Source organism: Antechinus flavipes, chromosome 2, assembly GCF_016432865.1.
Source record: "Antechinus flavipes isolate AdamAnt ecotype Samford, QLD, Australia chromosome 2, AdamAnt_v2, whole genome shotgun sequence".
In the NCBI taxonomy this organism is placed as follows: domain Eukaryota; kingdom Metazoa; phylum Chordata; class Mammalia; order Dasyuromorphia; family Dasyuridae; genus Antechinus; species Antechinus flavipes.
Window position 1 is genome coordinate 361,953,535 of NC_067399.1, and position 19,724 is coordinate 361,973,258.

Sequence of the window (19,724 nt, forward strand, 5' to 3'; positions counted from 1 at the left end):
ATGAAGTCAACTGATGAGACCTCCCCTGTTCTTCAGTCAGGCATAGGTATTTCAACAATTGGTCTCTATAAGGAATATAATCCAAGAAGGATTAGATTAAGGAAATTGTGAGATTGGCTTGTGATCCAAGTTCTGATGAGTCACTAAGTTGTCTCAGGATCTCACTAGGTTTATATTTTGCTTAACTCTTGTAAGCTGCCACGTTTCAATTTAATGCTCTCTTAAGAATTCAATTATTCATCATCCTGTTGTGACTAGATTTGTCCAGCAGCCTTCTTCCTCTTATAATATTTCTTGTTCTTGGGAATCTTGGGTAAAAGAAAACATTCTGTTAATTCATATAATAAAAAATTTGCTAGAAAGAAAAAAAAAAAAAAAGGGAAAGGGATCTTGTACAAGGTCATGTAGTCTTCCAGCAATGAAGCCAGACTAAAAAACTTCAGCAAATTACAATCTCTTTCCAACTATACTTCTTTTTGTTGTTTTCCTGTGCCTCTGCCTGTTTAAGCATAAATATGACTCCATTTTAAAAAATCAGTTGATACTTTTTTGTAGTGAAAATTGTGAAAAAACTAGGTGTCCAACTATCAGGAATGGCTGAACAAATAGGGAGATATAGTATAATAGAATATCACTGAAGAAACAACAAAAACAACTACTATAAGAATTAATGGAAAGAAAAAAACAAAAAATTCCCCACCAAGATTTTGAATGCTCTTGTCCAAAGGGTTATAAAACTGTGTATATCCTTTGACCCAGCAGTGTCTCTACTGGATCTATATTCCAAAGTGATCCCATAAAAGAGGGAAAAGAATCCACCTAAGCAAAAATAATAGTAGCAACCCAAATTGAGTGGATTCTCATCACCTGGAGAATGGCTAAATAAGTTATGGTATATGAACGCAATGGAATATTATTATTATTATTTTTACTGCCTTTTATTTACAAGTTATATGTATGGATAATTTTATAGCATTGACAATTGCCAAACCTTTTGTTCCAATTTTTCCCCTCCTTCCCCCCACCCCCTCCCCTAAATGGCAGGATGACCAGTAGATGTTAAATATATTAAAGTATAAATTAGATACACAATAAATATACATGATCAAACCGTTATTTTGCTGTACAAAAGGAATCGGACTCTGAAATATTGTACAATTAGCCTGTGAAGGAAATCCAAAATGCTTGTAGGCAAAAATATAGGGATTGGGAATTCAATATAATGGTTCTTAGTCATTTCCCAGAATTCTTTCACTGGGAGTAACTGGTTCAGTTCATTATTGCTCCATTGGAACTGGTTTGGTTCATCTCATTGCTGAGGATGGCCAGGTCCATCAGAATTGGTCATCATATAGTATTGTTGCTGAAGTATATAATGATCTCCTGGCCCTGCTCGTTTCACTCAGCATCAGTTTGTGTAGGTCTCTCCAAGCCTTTCTGAAGTCATCCTGTTGATCATTTCTTACCGAATAATAATGGAATATTATTTTTCTATAAGAAATAATGAGCAGGCTGATTTCAGAAAAGCCAGGAAGGATATATATGAACTGATACTAAGTGAAATGAGCAGAACCAAGAAAATATCATACACAGTAATAAGATTATGTGATGATCAACTGTGGACTTGACTCCTTTCAACAATGAGATGATTTAAGGCAATTCCATTAGATTGTGATAGAAAGTGCCACTCATCTCCAGAGAGAGAGAACATAGTTCTCTATGAGAGAACTGAATTCATAGAGACTGAATGTAGATCAGGGCATTTTTTGTTGTTTTCTTCCCCCACTTTTGATCTGATTTTTCTTGTACAGCATGATGAATATGGAAATAAGTTTAGAAGAATTGCACATATTTAACCTATATCAGATTGCTTGCTGTCTTGAGGAGAAGGAAGGTGGAGAGGAGAAAAATTTTGAACACAAGATTTTACAGAAGTAAATGGTGAAAACTATCTTTGCATGTATTTGGAAAAATAAAATATTATAATAAATATTTGCTAAAGTAAAAAAAAAAAAGATTCAAAGCTCTATAAAAAGAGAGGAAAAAAAATGAACCTCCATTGCTCCTTTGTAGAGATACAGATGAAAGGTATATGGATGTGGAATACACTGCTTATATGGTCAGACTGAAAAGGGTGTGTGTGTGTGTGTGTGAATTACCAACTCATCATTAACTATCTACATTGTACATCTAACTACATATATATACACACATATATATATATTCTCAGAGTACGGAAACTTCAGTTATAAACTTTTTGTGTGTGAGAGAGAGGCAGTTGAGGTTAAGTGACTTGCCTAGTCACTTTAATATGTCAAATGTCTGAGGCAGGATTTGAATTCAGGTTCTCCTGACTCTAGGGCTATTGCTCTGTCCACTTCCCCATCTCGCTGCCCTTCAGCTATAAACTTGTAGTCACAAGCCCTGGCTTCATCAGACTCTGTCACTCTGTGTCTTAGCCAAGTTACTCTGGGCCTCAATATTCTAATAACCTATGAACTTTAAGCAACAGATCTTAGGGCAAGCAGAAAGTATCAAAGCTCATTTATTCAAGAAATAGTTTGATTGAAAAGTAAACTTCCCTGCTCAGAGTGTAGAGTGTTGTATCTGAGTTCTAATTCCACCATTTCTCAATCCCCATTGCCCCCAGCTTGGCATTAGGTCCCTCCCACAAGGTAGGCAACACACATACCCATCTCCTTTAGCTCTAAGTTGACAAGCTCCAGCCAGTATGCGTCAATCTCATCCAGGTCATAGCGGGAATAGGATCTGGTGACCTCGCTGAGCTCAGAGCCAGAGGGGCTGCTCAGGGAGATCTGGCCAAGGGTATGTTCCAGCAGAGGGAGGACCCTAGAAAAGATGGAAGAGACAAGATAAGTGAGAACTCTTGAGTCTGGAAAGACTCAGTCTGGAAGGGTAGATGAACAAGGGCTATAATTATCATCAGGAAAAACTAGAGAAGTATGGTGTCACCAATGAATTAATAAAGTGATATGGTAACTAAAAAAGGTCTGATCTTGGGCTGCATTATGAGAGGCAGGCTTTCTAGGAATAAGGAGGTGAAGATTCCACCATACTCTGACTTGTTTTTATCAAATACGTAGTTCAGCCACTCAAGTTATAGAGTCAGGAAGACCACTAATCTAATGACAGTAATCACTAATCCCAGTAGTGATCACCAACGACAGTAATATAGCAATGTGGAGCAAAGGAGCTGACTTCCAGAAGACAGGGGAATGTGAGTTCTAAACCAGCTTCTGACAAAAAAATGTATGACCTTGGCTAAGGCAGGTGATCTCTAAGTTGCCCCAGGCAAATCTTCAAGGCGGGGACCAATCTGTTTTTGTGGAAAGGGTTTCTTTGCCTATGAAACTACAAGTTCAAGAAAAAATTAGTGATGATGTAAAAAATGTCAAGAGAAGGAAAATAAGTATCTGGAAGTACCTAGGGTTTATGCTGTGTGAGGATCTGCTAAAACAATTGGACATGTTCAATATGAAGAAGAAAAGACTGGGGGAAGAGGGATGTTAAGACACTTTTTTATTTATTTAGTATTTGAAGGATTGTCTTGTGGGGGAGAAATCTGACTGGTTTTGACATCAAATGATGAGAACTGAGGTCACAAAAGTTGGTCAGGTATGGATAACTAAGATAACCTCCAAATTCTGATTCTGTGATGGAGAGCAAAGAACCTGGGATTGGAAGTCAAGAATCTAGGTTGTTCCAGTTCTAATATTAATTAAATGTCCCTTCCCTTTTCTGTGCCTTAGCTGCCTCATCTGTGAAAGGATTATCTTTGACACATAATGGTTATGTGAACTGTAGTAACCAAATTCATAAACCTCATCATGAGAAGCAAAATAATATGAAACATTTTGTAAACATTTAAATAGTGTTGAAATGTCAATTGTTATTACTGCCTAACTGTTGGAATCTTTACAAACTGCTAACTAATTAGAGTTGATCTGATCTTACAAGAAGATGTTTTGGGCCAGAACCTGAAACAAGGTATTAAGTAGAACCAATTTGTACAATGCTTGTGTTTACATCTTTACTCATTGGAGTTCACAAGTATGCCAGCTTCACAAAGTAAACTTTGTAACTTTGTGAATTCACACCTCCCTTAAAGCTCTTAGGGCCAGAGAGCACTATGGGAGAAAACCCATAATCCCATTCTCTCAGAAGATATAAAGCCAGTGAAGAGAGATCTATTCCAGAATATTTTAGAGTTCAGCTGGATTGGAGAGGAGCACTCTGGTGCAGACACAGAGCACTTTGGGAGATTTCAGCTGAATTGCGCCAGAAGCCCTCTCTCCAAGGCAAGAATGATTCAAGAGAATATTTTCCACTTGGCTGCTGGTGGCAGAAGAAAGAGTTTTCAGAGGAAGAAGCTATGAGTCGAGAGTTCAGCGGACAACCAGATTCACTTCATCTCACACCACTGTGGTGGCTGGGCTCCTGCACTCCCCCCACTGAGACCAAGCTGGTCTGAAAGACTCACCAGAAAGCTAGCCGAGCCCCAAGTGAAAGAGACAAGAGATTCATTCCATCTTTGTGCTGGTTGGAGGCTGAAGAAAGCAGAGGCAGAGACTAAAAGACAAAACCTTTGGATTTGGAGACATTCGGAGGGCTCTAAGCTAACCGGGCTATATTAGAGACAATAAAAAATCTGAACTTTTATCACCTGGCTGCATGTGGGAAGAAGATCACCACATTTTGGCGCCCTGGACGTGGGACTGATTCAGATCCTGATCCAGTGGAAAAGCCTCTGATCCTGATCCAGTGGAAAAGTCTTCTTGACCCAGAAATTAGGGTGAGTGCAACAAAGAAATTTTTTGTTAGAAGAGTTAAAGTAGAATTTCAGCTAAGATGGGACGGATATTTAGAAAACAGCCTGTTTCTGTTCAAGGAAAATGTTTAGAGAGCATTGTCAAAATTATGGAAAGCCAAGGTTTAATTATAATTTTGGAGCAGATCACGGAACTTTTAGAAATTGTTAAGTATATATGGCCTTGGTTCTCTACAGAAAAGGAATTAGATTTAGATGAGTGGAAATTAATAGGAGAAAAACTGGGTGAATACCACAGATCTAATTCAAACTCAATGCAGTGGACATTAGAAAGAGAGGATCTTTTTTATAACAGAAATGGACCTGACTCAATTTCCAAAGACATAATTAATACATATAATTTAATACAATTGGCTATAAGAAGTTATTTAAGTGTTAGAATGAAGAAAAAGAAAGTACAGGAGGAAGAAGTACCAACTTTACTAGGTGAAAAGGAGGATGAATCAGATGAAAATGGAGTTAAGTACAATTCTGAGTATGACACTTCACAGCAGGAGGAATTAGGTCATTCCACATCTCATGACCCTCCCTCCTCAATTAACCCTTCAGGGGAAGAGGAAGAAGGGGGAGGAAGAGAGGCAGAAACACAGTCAGCTTCTCCTGTAAAGCAGAATTTGACAAGATTAGAAAAAGCATTAATTAAGGCAAATAATGAAGGAGAAGATATATCTGATTTTATAAATGCATATCCTGTGATTGAAAAGCTTGACTCTTCAGGTCAAAAAGAGAGAAGATACACTCCTTTTAATTTGGAAAAAATTAAAGATTTGAAAAAGGGTTGCACTCTTTATGGGGCTACATCTTCTTATGTGAAGATGTTATTAGATAATTTGTCTTATGAAATCTTAACCCCTGAATGACTGGAAATCCATTAACTAAGACATATCTAGAACTGGGACAAAATTTATTGTGGCTTTCAGAGTTTCATGAATTATGTAGGATTCAAGCCCAATGCAACAGACAAACAGGAGCTATTGGACAAATCACTTTTGACCAACTAGCTGGTCAAGGTCAGTATGCAGAGAGTTCAGAACATATTTATTATCCCATAACAGTATATGAGCAAATTTCTAAGGCTGCAATAAAAGCTTAGAATTCTCTCCCTGGACAGAAAGATGGAAATAATGCTGTCACAAAAATAGAGCAAGGCCCCAATGAACCTTTTGCAGATTTTGTAGGACGTTTGCAAACAGCTGTAATAAGAACCATTGGAGACAATGCAGCAACAGAAATAATGACTAGACATTTGGCTAAGGAAAATGCCAATGAGGTTTGCAAAAGAATTATATGGGGGTTAGACAAAGATGTTCCTTTAGAGGCAATCATAAGACGCTGTGCCACAGTGGGCACAAATGCTTATTATACTCAAACTATGATGAACATGGAAAGACAAGGTCCTTCTTAGCAAAGGAATTCTAGAGAAACTCGTCGATGTTTTCAGTGTGGAAAAGTTGGACATCTAAGAGCCCAATGTAGGTACAGAGATACGATGAGAAGACAGGGTGAGAGAAAACCCAAAACCCCATGTCCAAAATGTAACTGAGGCTTTCACTGGGCCTCTAAATGTATATTGACCCAGAGGAATGAGAGGCAGGACCCAGCTCCAAAGTATCAATCAAAAGACAGGTGGGGCATGATAGCAGCTGAGGTTACACTCAGAGAGACTTTAGAAATTCAGAACTCTGATGTCATCAACCAATAGAAAAGCAATCAGGATTACAGTTGGGAAGAATACAGGCCCTTTAAGACAACAAGGCAATATCCAGTGCAAACAGCTCCAGTGTAATTACCAGATGATAAGGAGAAATCCCAAATTTGGTAATTAGAAGGGAATTAGGTTAACTGCTTGGGGAAGAGGATCTGCTTCTATTTCCACAGATGGAGAAAGAATCAGATGGCTGACAATGAGACTGTTAAAAAGACTTTTAAAATCTTCAGGAATCATTGGATTTCCTAACACAAGATGAAACTGTTTTAGTTCTTGAAAAAAACCCAGCAAGAATCATTGGATACCTTAAGATGAAAAATTGTTGATGAGATTTTTGCAGTACTTCAGTGCCTGCAGGAATTATTAGATTCCTGTTACATGAACTAATGGACAATGGATTCTTTATGGACTATTTCTAGGACTTATGGACATGTGTAAATTTTCATTTTGATTCATGCTATTTGTTACATTACTACTAGCCTGTGTTATATTGCTATGTGCTTATGTAAATTATGTATAATGCCTCCCATATTGATGGATTTACATATACCATGTATATCTGTTTCAAAATTCTGGCCCATATTGAAGGATTTATGTGTACCTGTTTCAAGTGAGCCCCTTCAGAAACCCGCTAATCTGATTTGACTTCCTATTTCCTTTGGTGTTTTCATCTCCCTTCCTGAGGTGTCAGGCAAGGCGTGATCACCTTTTTTGGAGGGTTCTCACCACCTTGAGAAGTCAGGGAGGTCATGACCACCCTATGTTCTAAAACAAAAGAAAGGGGGAGATGTCCCATTCTAAATACCATCAGGATGCTCGAGCTTTGCGTTTACAATTTGGGATTACAAAAGAAGAAGCTAGGAGCATAGTAAAAAGCTGTACAGCTTGCCTTCCTTTCCACGCTCCTACATTGATTCCAGGGAAGAACCCTTGTGGTTTGAGACCCAATGAAATCTGGCAAATGGATGTGACCCATTATAAATCTTTCGGTCGTCTGTCTTTTATCCACGTTGTAGTGGACACCTTTTCAGGATTCACTTTTGCCATACCAGCAGCAAAAGAGACAGCCCAAGTGGTCACTGAATTCCTCATTCAAGCATTCGCAATTATGGGTGTGCCACAAGAAATAAAAACAGATAATGGACAGTCATATATCTCCAAACATTTTGAACATTTTTGTGCACAGTATAAGATTTTACACACTACTGGCATACCCTTTAATCCTCAAGGTCAGGCAATCGTAGAAAGAAGAAACAGGGACATTAAGACGCTCCTCCAAAAACAAAAGAAAGGGGGAGCCACGGGTAACCCTAGAGAACTTCTAAATTTAGTTCTCTATACCACTAATTTTTTAATCTTTGATAAAGATGCACTGGCTCCAGCAAACAGGTTTTATAACCCACCAGAAGAGCAGTGTCCAGTACGAGCAGCTCCACTATCTTTAGATAATCGCCAGGTAATGTGGAGAGATCCAGAAAGTGGTAAATGGAAGGGACCAGATAGGCTAACTGCTTGGGGGAGAGGGTTTGCTTGCATCTCTACATGTGGAAAAGGAATCAGATGGGTGCCAACAAGCCGCATTTGACTTGTCTATCGCAGAGAGATGGAACAGACCCTTGAAACAAAGGAGAAGACCCAAGAAATATCAGGTGGTTCTGTTGCTGATTGTGCTCACCATTGAAAGAGCATAGCTGACAATGAGACTGTTAAAAGGACTCTTAAAATCTTCAGAAATCATTGGATTTCCTAACACAAGATGAAACTGTTTTAGTTCTTGAAAAACCAGCAAGAATAATTGGATTCCCTGAGATGAAAAATTATTGATGAGACTTTTTGCAATACTTCAGAGCTTACAGGAATTATTAGATTCTTGGCACACGAACTAATGGACAATGGATTCCTTATGGACTATTTCTAGGACTTATGGACACGTATAAATTTTCAGGTTGATTCATGTTATTTGTTACATTACTACTAGTCTGTGTTATATTGCTATGTGCTTATGTAAATTATGTGTAATGCCTCCCATATTGATGGATTTATGTATAGCATGTATATCTGTTTCAAAGTTCTGGCCCATAATGATGGATTTATGTGTACTTGTTTCTAGTGAGCCCCTTCAGAAACCCGCTAATCTGATTTGACTTCCTATTTCCTTTGGTGTTTTCATCTCCCTTCCTGAGGTGTCAGGGAAGGCGTGATCACCTTTTTTGGAGGGTTCCTTGAGAAGTCAGGGAGGTCATGACCACCCTATGTTCTAAAACAAAAGAAAGGGGGAGATGTTGGAATTTTACAAATTGCTAACTAATTAGAGTTGATCTGATCTTACAAGAAGATGTTTTGGGCCAGAACCTGAAACAAGGTACTAAGTAGAACCAATTAGTACAATGCTTGTGTTTACACCTTTACTCATTGGAGTTCACAAGTATGCCAGCTTCACAAAGTAAACTTTGTGAATTCACACCTCCCTTAAAGCTCTTAGGGCCAGAGAGCACTATGGGAGAAAACCCATAATCCCATTCTCTCAGAAGATATAAGGCCAGTGAAGAGAGATCTGTTCCAGAATATTTTCCATTTGGTGGCAGAAGAGAGTTCAGCTGGATTGGAGAGGAGCACTCTGGTGCAGACATAGAGCACTTTGGGAGATTTCAGCTGAATTGCGCCAGAAGCCCTCTCTCCAAGGCAAGAGTGATTCAAGAGAATATTTTCCACTTGGCTGGCTGGTGGCGGAAGAAAGAGTTTACAGAGGAAGAAGCTATGAGTCGAGAGTTCAGCGGACAACCAGATTCATCTTCATCTCACACCACTGTGGTTGCTGGCTGGGCTCCTGCACTCCCCCCACTGAGACCAAGCTGGTCTGAAAGATTCACCAGAAAGCTAGCCGAGCCCCAAGTGAAGGAGACAAGAGATTCATTCCATTTTTGTGCTGGCTGGAGGCTGAAGAAAGCAGAGGCAGAGGCTAAAGGACAAAACCTTTGGATTTGGAGACATTCGGAGGGCTCTAAGCTAACCGGGCTATATTAGAGACAATAAAAGATCTGAACTTTTATCACCTGGCTGCATTTGGGAAGAAGATCACCACACCTAACCACTGAAATTTTGGTAGTTCTTTTATTTTTTGGTCTACAATGATTTTATTGGTCTAAGTAGGGAGATTTCAGGTAAGTAAATTTCATTTGCTAATGCAGATCAATAACTATTTTCTAACATCTAGTCTTTTTTCAATAGTACTTTATTTCCAGTTACCTGTAAAGATAATCTTCAACATTCATTTCTCTAAGACATTGAGTTTCAAATTTTTCTCCCTCCTTTTCACTCCCCAAGACAGCAAGAAGTCTGATATAGGTTATACACATGTCATCATGTAACATTTAGTCTTAATAAGAGTTGTCTGGAAGGCACTGAGGTTAAGGGTTACAGTAAACCTTTGAGTTCCAAGATGGAAGTTGTATCCAAGTTTTCCTGGTTTAACAGCAAGCTCTCATGCTACCCTTGAAGTTTTATTTTTATTGGTAATGCCATTCCACAAACTAGAACTAGAACTGATTCTCTATGCCAAGAAACATGATATATTTAAGATGATACATTTAAGTTAAAGGGTACAGATAATCAAATTCATTCAATAAATAGTACTCACCATCCCACCCCCTGTGCCCAGCTCTGTAAGACATGATGAATCTGCTTGTAAAGATAAGGGAATAGTTGAACAGCTAAAGGATAAAACATAGCTTAGTTTGTTTGTTTTTAAGGAAGATTTAGTTCATGTGAGTATAGAGCCAGCTACCTGAAAAGAGAAAGTGCTTCCTGATGAAAGTGCTTCTGTTGATGTTTGCTTGCATTTTGTTTTCCTTCTCAGTTTTTTTTTTCTTTCTAGATCCAATTTTTCTTGAGCAGCAAGGTAACTGTATAAATATGTATACATATATTGGACTATCTGCCATCTACGGGAGGGGATGGAAAGGAGGAGGGAAAAATCTGAAACAGAAAGTTTTGCAAGGTTCAATGTTGAAAAATTATCCATGCAGCAGAATCTATTATGCTTCAGGTGAAGTCAAAAAAGCAGGGGTAGCCATCCTTATCTCAGATCAAGCAAAAGCAAAGACTGATCTAATTAAAAGAGATAAGGAAGGAAACTATATCTTGCTAAATGGTACTATAGACAATGAAGCAATATCAGTATTAAACATATATGCACCAAGTGGTATAGCATCTAATTTCCTTAAAGAGAAGTTAAGAGAGTTGTGAGAAGAAATAGACAGCAAAACTATAATAGTGGGAGATCTCAATCTTGCACTCTCAGATTTAGATAAATCAAATCACAAGACAAATAAGAAAGAAATTAAAGATGTAAATAGAATATTAGAAAAATTATGTATGATAGATCTCTGGAGAAAACTGAATGGTGACAGAAAGGAGTATACTTTCTTCTCAGCAGTTCATGGAACCTACACAAAAACTGACCATATATTAGGACATAAAGATCTCAAAATTAAATGCAGGAAGGCAGAAATAGTAAATGCTTTCCTTTCAGATCACAATGCAATAAAAACTACATTCAATAAAAAGTTAGGTGTAAATAGACCAAAAAGTAATTGGAAACTAAATAATCTCATCTTAAAGAATGAGTGGGTGAAACAGCAAATTATAGACACAATTAATAATTTCACTCAAGATAATGACAATGGTGAGACATCATATCAAAATTTATGGGATGCAGCCAAAGCAGTAATAAGGGGAAATTTTATATCCTTAGAGGCTTACTTGAATAAAACAGAAAAGGAAAAATTATCCATGCATATGTTTTGTAAGTAAAAAGCTTTAATAAAAAAAATAGCACAGCATTGATTGTAAAACAACTCAAAGAAAGAAACTTAAAGATTCTAAACTCTGAATCCAAAGGAATCTATCTCAGAGGCCAAGTAGTTTACCTCATCTGGGATCACAACACAACAAGCAAATGGTTATCAAGCCTTTGTTTCAATGCCAAGGGAAAACATGAATCTTCTACTTTCAAAGGCAATCTACTCTACTTATGGATCAAAGATTGTTAAGCATGTTTTGCTACTATCAAGTCTAAATCTTGCTTCTCTAAAGATTCCACAGATTGTTCTTGATTTTGCTCTCTAAGGTCAAGCAGAAAGTCTAATTCCCTAATGCTCATATAGCTAGATGACATAGTATATGGAGCACTGGTCCTTGAATTAGAAAAATGCTGCCTGACATCAGCTATGTTACCATGGGCAAAGCACTTAAACTCTATTTGCCTCTTCTTTGCATCTATCTCTCAAGAGATTATGAGGACAAAATGAGACATTTATAAAGAGTTTCACAAACTTTAAAGTGCCATATAAATGTTATTATTATACTACATGATAATCTTTCAAATACTTGGAAAGAATCATTATGATTATCCTAAATTTTCTCTCCTTGAATGTAAATATCTCTGGGTTCTTTTAACTGTTTCCCAGTTCTCTGCCGCTTTGGTTACAGAAACATTCCATTTTGTCAATATCCTATCTAAAATATAATGCTGAGAATAGGATTATATTTTACTATCCTATATACGATGCTACACTATACATGTATACAGTGTGATAAAATGGCTCTAATATTCCTCATTCTGGGCATTATTTCTTTTAATTGAACAGTTTTGACTGCCATTTTGCCTAATACTGACTTTGTCTTCTTATAAAACCCCCTAGGATTTATTCATATGATTTACTGTCCAGTCCTGCCTTTGTGAAAGTTAATTTTTAAAACCTACATATTGGGACTTCAGTGGCTCCCTATTAACTTATAGAATAAAATATAAACTCCTTAGGGTGATTCTGATGGCTCTCCTACCTAGCTTTCCAACCTAAGGTAGCCCTATTTGCCTTCAAACATTCCAGTCAATCTGGACTATATTAGCCCTGCTTTAATCTCTGATCAACATCTATAAAAGAGGTTGCTCCTCCACCCCCTCTCCCATTGTATCCTATCCAGCCATGGATTAGGAAAAGGTGATTGAGCCAGGACTCAATTGGCCTAGAGATGGGATAAGGCTTAAGAGTTGCCTCCCTTGACACAGTTTCTGGGTGGCCTCTAGCCATGTACCTTCCTCATCACCTAGGAGTATAACAGTTCCTGCCAGTGTAGTCTTGTGGTTCCTATGACTTGTTGGATGCTGAAAGACCACAAAAGTCAACATACTCTATCCTGTTGACAGATGTTATTACATATGAAAATGAGGGGGGAAATCCCAGTCCACAAAAGTGATAGCTAAATGCTACTATATCATTGTTACAACAGTCTTTCTGTGTTAGAGCAAAGGAAATCTCCTTTGATTAAGAGTTCAATTACTCCCCCTCCTACTCTGCGATGTGGGAGTATTAGACACTTGTACAAAGAGACTTTTTATTCCCTACCCCTTCCTCTAACACTTATTAATTTATGGACTGTTTTATCTCAGCACCATTTTGTTTTGTGTGTCCACTGGATTACAAACTTTATTAAAAAATACAAAACATGTTGAGCTTAAATGTGATTGTCGATCTTGAGAGGCTGGGGAAGGTAGACACTGGATTTTGTAGGCTCCTCCCATAACCACATCTAACATTTGTTCACTGACAGATTTGAATTTCTTAACCCTTACTCGCTTCTGACCATTTGACGCTAGATCCCCTTTCTTGTGGGTCACTTTATCTTGTACATATGAAGACATTTTTATCCAGATCAAGTTGGATTTGGACCATGTTTGTTTTGTGGTGTAAATATTTGTAAAACTCAGAAGTCCTGATTCTTGAGTATCATTAAAGGTTGATACACAGAATAAACAACCATCAAAAGAGTTGTAAAAGAGATTAGTTATTATCTAATCTTACCCCATTTACAGATGAAATGAGGTCAAGAACAATAAAGTATTCACATATTGTTCACATATTGAGTCAGTAGGAGAACTAGAGCTAAAGGCTCCTGAAACCACTGGTACTATTGGGCTTAATCTCTTGCCTAGCTGGTCACTTTTGGATATTCTGTTACATATCTTTGGGGCAAAGGCAAATATGTAACAATGTTATATACACATACAATGTTACAATTCAATTATGGTTTTATGTTTTAGGTTTTTGATACAATATATATCAAAGACATAAGTTCCTGGCATATTTCCAAATCATGTTATGGCTCTTGCATTTAGGTAGAGAGGGAATCATACATGTGGAAAGAGGTATCCATTTCTAGACATGGCTAACAATCTATTTTGTTAGCTGAATTGGTCTTGTTTTTTGGAGGGGAAATCATTGGAAAGTGACAGACACACACCAACACTGATAAGATATTAAAGAACCAAAGAGAATTAAGCAGGAAGTATCTGGAAAAAAAGACAGGAAGCCTAGAGTATCCAGGGGCTGAACAGCTAGGAATTTCTTGATATATAGAGCTCATTGATTGATGCTCTCTCCCAAGTTCTTCTCTTTCAGGATAACTTTAGCAAGAGATGGGGACACAAAAGAAAGGCCTTGTTAGGTCAGATATGTGCTAGAGAAAATACCTACCAAAAGGGACATATGATCATGTCTCCCCATCCTGGAAAAAAAAAAAAACAAAACCCAACACCCTTGATCCTTCCATCCCACTTAATAACTGTCCTATTTCTTCTGCCCTTTGTAGCTAAACTTAAAAAAGACCATCTTTCTCTTCTCTCACTCTTTTCTTAACCTCTTACAATCTGGCTTCTGACCTTATCATTGCATTGAAACTGTTCTTTCTAAAGTTACCAGTGGTCTTGTAGTTGCAAAGTCCAATGGTCTTTTCTCAATCCTTATTTTCCTTGATAACATTATTGATCATTCTCTTTTCCTTAATATTCTCTTCAGGTTTTTGGGATACCACTCTTTCCAAATTTTCCTCCTATCTAACCCATCCTTGTTTGATCCTTCTCCAGAACACATTCTCTAACCATGCATGTTCCACAAAGTTCTCTCCTGGGCTTTCTTCTCTTCTCCTTCTGTACTACTCCTTTGATGATCTCATGCAGTTTTTATGGATAATTACCATTCTGGAATTTACCTATCCTGACCCAGCTTCTCTGATGATCTCCAATCTTACAATACCAATTACTTTGCAGACACCTCAAACTGGATGCCCAGTAGATATCTTAAACTCAATCTGACCAAATAGGATTCGTTCTTTCCCCCTCAACCTTTCCTATTAGTGTAGAAGGAAATACCATCCTCAAGTTTGCAACTTAAGATTCATCCTGGATTCTTCACTGTTTCTCCTTCCTCTTCCTCCTCCTCCTCCCCACCCCATCCCATACACAAGCTGTGGCCAAGGTCTGCAGATTTCACCTTTACAACATCTTTCAAATATGGCTCCTTCTCTCTTCTAATACAATCACTATTCTAGTGTAGATCCTCATTACTGTATCACATTTTGATTTTGCAATAACTTGCTGGCGAGTCAGGCTGCCTCAAGCCTACTCCAAGCTATCTTCCATTCAGCCACTGCAGTGATTTTCCTAAAATGCAGACCTGATCATGCCATTTCCCCAACTCAAAAAATGCTAATGGCTTTCTATTGCCTCCAGGAACAATTACAAAATACTGTGTTTGGCATTCAAAGTTCTTCAAAATGTAGTTTCCTCTTTCCTTTTCATTCATCTTACACCATACTCTTTAACTGAAAATCTTTGATCCAGTGACACAGCTTCCTTACTGTTCCACAAACAAGACAATCCACCTCTGGACTCTGGACCTTCCTGGCTTCCTTTAAATGCCAACTCAAATTCCACCATTTATAGGAACTCTTCACCAACCCTCAACTCCAGTGTCTTTTCTTTTTAAATTATTTCTTATTTATCTTGTTTAAACTTATTTGCTTGTGACTATTTTCCCCTATTAGGCTGTGAGCTCCTTGAGGCAGGGACCATCTTTTATTGCTTTTTGTATCTCCAACACTTAGCACAGTGCCTGGCACATAAGAGGCAGTCAATATTGATTGCCTGAAAGCCACTGGAAATATACTCTCTTCAGGTTCAAGTTGCTTCTAGAGCTTCAAACCCCAGATACAAAGTGATACAAAAGTGACATCCTTTTGGATACTGATGACATGCTACTTCTGAGACATGAACAAAGGAAGGACACCTGGTTTGAACCCTGAGTCCTAATCTGATTACTTTAGACAAGTCTCTTCTCTGTTTCCCACTACCCCCATTCCTTCAGATCTCCAAATGTAAAATAAGGGGGAGTTTAAATGGCTCTCCCCATCCTGATATTCTGTGTTCTATAGCCTAGAAAAAGAAACAAATTTCCTTTTGCCAAACCTACATACTACTGAAAAAACATTTTCCAGCGTTTGTTCTTCAACCATCCGCCTGTTTTTGTAGCCAAGAAAGAGCCAGGGGTGAGGGGCTACTGTGCTTCTGTACACTAGTGCCACCACCACAGCTCAAACTCCTGCCTTGGCCTGAAATTTCACCAGATGCTGGCAGAAACAGCTTTTCCACTGGGCTGGAGGCTGTGTCCAGTGGACATTTTGTGTGCTTGCTCTGGCTTCCAGATCTATGGTACCTGTGCTGAAATTCCAATCCTGTTATTTCTACTGAGCTTGGGTGTCCACTTGGGTACCAGTCCCAGAATTAATAAGGGCCTATCCAGTCTGGCCAGCAAATCAGCAGGTCTTCCAGAGTGACCTCACAGACTCGCATGGTTGGGCTGGGTTTCATTCACATTTCCCAACAAGTGACTCACAAGCTGGAGGTTAATCGACCTTGAGCTGGCCCTAGGACTGGCATGGGGCCAGCATCTTGTTTCACTGGAAGAGATTTTCTGGTGATCAAACAGGTTGATGGGGAAGTACATTCCTGTGTTCTCAAAAGGAGATAGAAAAACATAAAGAAGGAAAGAAGAAGAAAAACAGAAGGAGAGAGATAGAAATCAAGCTAGAAAAGAGAGAAATATATGAAAGAAGAAATGAAGGAGATAGAGAAAGAAAGGAAGATGAAGAAAGAGAACACCATGCATGGACAAAAGAAAGAAAAACAGAAAAAGGGAAGAATTTTTAAAAAGTTATTCAAGATCACCTTTGGGCAATGGCCCAACAATTGCCAGATTAATGATAATGACACCTAGCATTTAATATAGCACTTACATATATCTCATTTGATTGTCAAAACCCTGGAAAATAGGTACACAATTTTACACATGAGGAAACTGAGGCAGAGTATTGTGTGACTTGCCCAGGGTTAGTTAAGTGTTTGAGGCCAGATTTGAACTTGAGTCTTTCTGACTATATCCTATACTCTAGCCATTATGCTTCCTAACTTCCTTTATCTAGATTAGAGGCTAGCAAATCAGAAAGCCAAAGCCCAAGCCTAAGACTGAGATATTGAGAGAGAAAAGATAAGATAAAGCCAGTAGGAAATAATTATCAATAGTTTTTTCATTTAGCCTGGCTCTTGATAACTGTAGCAGACAACCACTTTTCACCTACCTCAGTGGAAGCCCCTAAGTCCATCAGTGGACAATGCTAAGCAGAAAAGAGAGCCTGGAGTTGTTCAAAGAGCCAAAACAGCCCAGTCAAATATAAATAGAATCTGTAGTTATATATTCTGTAAAGGCAAGTCTAGTTTTAATTTCTTTTTTCTCCTCACCTTCCACTATGCCTTGTAAACAGCAGGAACTTAATAAATACTTGATGACTTGAATTACCCTTGTGCCTGTACTTGTATCAAGGTACATATAGAACTCTAATCTGTGGGAGCTTGTTATCAGAAATATAGAGAAGTCAAATTGAGTGGGCTGGTTCATAGGGTTAAGAACATTCCTACTGAGGGATAGGAGAAACCTGGACCTGAAAACTAAAACTGGGCTTTTACTTAGATGCAAAGGCTTGATCACTCCAGCTCGGAAAAGCTGCTACTCACTGGTGTGAGGCTTCATGCACAAGCCCCTGGAAGTTTGCACAGCTGTTCACTCCCCTGTGAACCTGGAGTTAGCACAGCTCCTAGCCTGCTCACACTGTCTGTCAGCCACCTGGAGATGTTTCCTCAATCATGGCCCCCAGAGATAGGAATTCTCAGAGGGAGGAGGTTCCTGAAGGCCTTAAGGTACAATAGAAAAAGGCATTTCCCATACTGCCTGGAAGCTTTTCAACTGCTCAGACTTTTCTCTTTTTCCCAAATGGGGAGATGAGATGGGTTTAGCAGCTCTAACACATACTCTCCCAGCTTTAACTCTATGTGGGCTGCACAGGACCAAGGAAACAATACTTCATTTCAATCATACAGCTATAGTGTATACGGAAAAAAGGAAAACTTCCTATCAGGAAATGGAACAGGAAGGGATGCTTGATGAGGCATTTCCATTCAGGGAAGACTTTCAGGAAAAGGAAAGGCCTTAAAACACCTAGATAAATGATATTCATTCTTTCACAGGAGTATCGGTTTAGTGCTAGAAGAGACAATCCTTTAAAGTCAGAGTTGTTACTATGTATATATGGATAAATTTCAGGGGGTCAGGAAACTTTGGTGGGGAAAAAAATTAGATATTATCTTTACTATGCTTAATTTGAACTTAGCATTTCTGTTCCACAAACAAGACATTCCATCTTTCAGCTCCAGGCGTTCTCTCTGGCTCTCTTTTAAACCTAGAATATTCTCCCTCCTCTGCTCTGACTCTGACCTTCTGGCTTCCTTTAAATCCCAATTAAAATCCCACCTTCTATAGCAAGTATTTGCCAACACCCTCTTACTTCCAGTGACTTCTCTCTATTAATTATTTCTTGTTTATTCTGTGTATATTTATTTGCATGTTGTTTCCTTCATTAGACTTTAAGATCCTTGAGGGCAAGGATTATCTAATGCCTCTTAGCACTTAGTAAGTGTTCAGCACATGGTTAAGTGCTTAAAAAATGTTGACTGAAATATTGAAAAAATTCTGGGGGGAAAAAAAGAGTTTTTGGGCTTCACCACATTATCAAAAAACTGTCAAAATTCACCCAATTGACACACAAAAAAGTTTAAGAACAACAGTCTTAGAAGTAGTTTAATTTAACCCCAAAATCTTTAATTCAAGAAAGCTAAGAAAGCTAAAACATCTTAAGTGATTATCGCAAGGTTACACAGTTAGCAAATGTCAAAGTCAAGATTCAAATCCAGGTTATTTGACTCCAAATCCATTAAAAGGAAAACTGATTCTTTCTCTGCTTCCTCTTTGACCTTGGGGTTTCAAAATTTTACAATAATATTCCTATTTCTACAAAGAATCTCTTTGAGGTGGTGATCAGTGGATTTTTTCTATTTCTACTCATGTTCTATCACTCCAGGACAATTTTCTAGGATAATTTCCTGCATTATTGTGTCAAGATTCTTTTTTTGGTCACAACTTTCTAACAGTCCAAATATTCTTATATTTTCTCTTGATCTGTTCTTCAAATCGGACACTTTTCTTATGAGATGTTTCACATTCTGTTTTACTTTCTCATTTTAAAATAATGTTTTGTTATTTCTTGGTGTCTCATAGCTTCACTGGCTTCTTTCCTTATTCTAATTTTCAGAGTTATTTTCATCTTTGAGACTCTATTATTCCTCTCTTTCTAATTGATTAACTTTTTCCCCCCATAATCTTATTTTTCTTAGATGGTTTTAATTTTTTTTTTTTTAAGTTTTTCCTCAATGTCTCTCATTTGATTTTTGAATTCTTTTTTTGAGTTGTTCTATAAATTCTCTTTGGGTAGGGAGCCATTTCATATTACTCTTTGGGGTAGAAGCTTTTTTTTTTTTAAACTAAAGTGTCCTCCTCTGAAGATGAACCCCGGTCTTCTCTATTCCCATAATATATTTCAATGGTGGAGTTCCTTCTTTGTCAGTAATTTTTTTTTTAAGTAAGAGGTATTAGTGTAAGTACCTCTAATTCTGGATTGAGGGGAATGATGCCTTTGCCTTCACTTCAGCTCTACCCTCCGATCAGGAACCCCAAACCAAAAGCTCCATCCTCCTGTAAGTGCCCACAGCCAGCAGTGTCCCTTTCTTGCTGCTTCTGTACTCCCCAAGTACATCTCAGCAGCCCAGGTAGGCCTGGCGTTCCCAATCAGCTGAGATTCACTCTGTCTTCTTAGACTCAAACCCCCACTTAACAGAGTCCAGGAGGTGAAAGTGTCTGTGGTTCTGATAGAGGCCCAGCCATA

General features: G+C 38.2%; 1 protein-coding gene across 6 annotated transcripts in view; it reads right to left on the minus strand.

The window, feature by feature from the left end:
• The window catches only part of JADE2 (jade family PHD finger 2), a 201,766-nt gene that overhangs the window by 73,515 nt on the left and 108,527 nt on the right, over positions 1-19,724 (minus strand). For all 6 annotated transcript variants that reach the window (XM_051978181.1, XM_051978180.1, XM_051978182.1 and 3 more), the window contains one exon: positions 2,693-2,850. In XM_051978181.1, the coding sequence (XP_051834141.1) occupies positions 2,693-2,850 (158 nt within the window). The remainder of the gene's footprint in view (positions 1-2,692; positions 2,851-19,724) is intronic.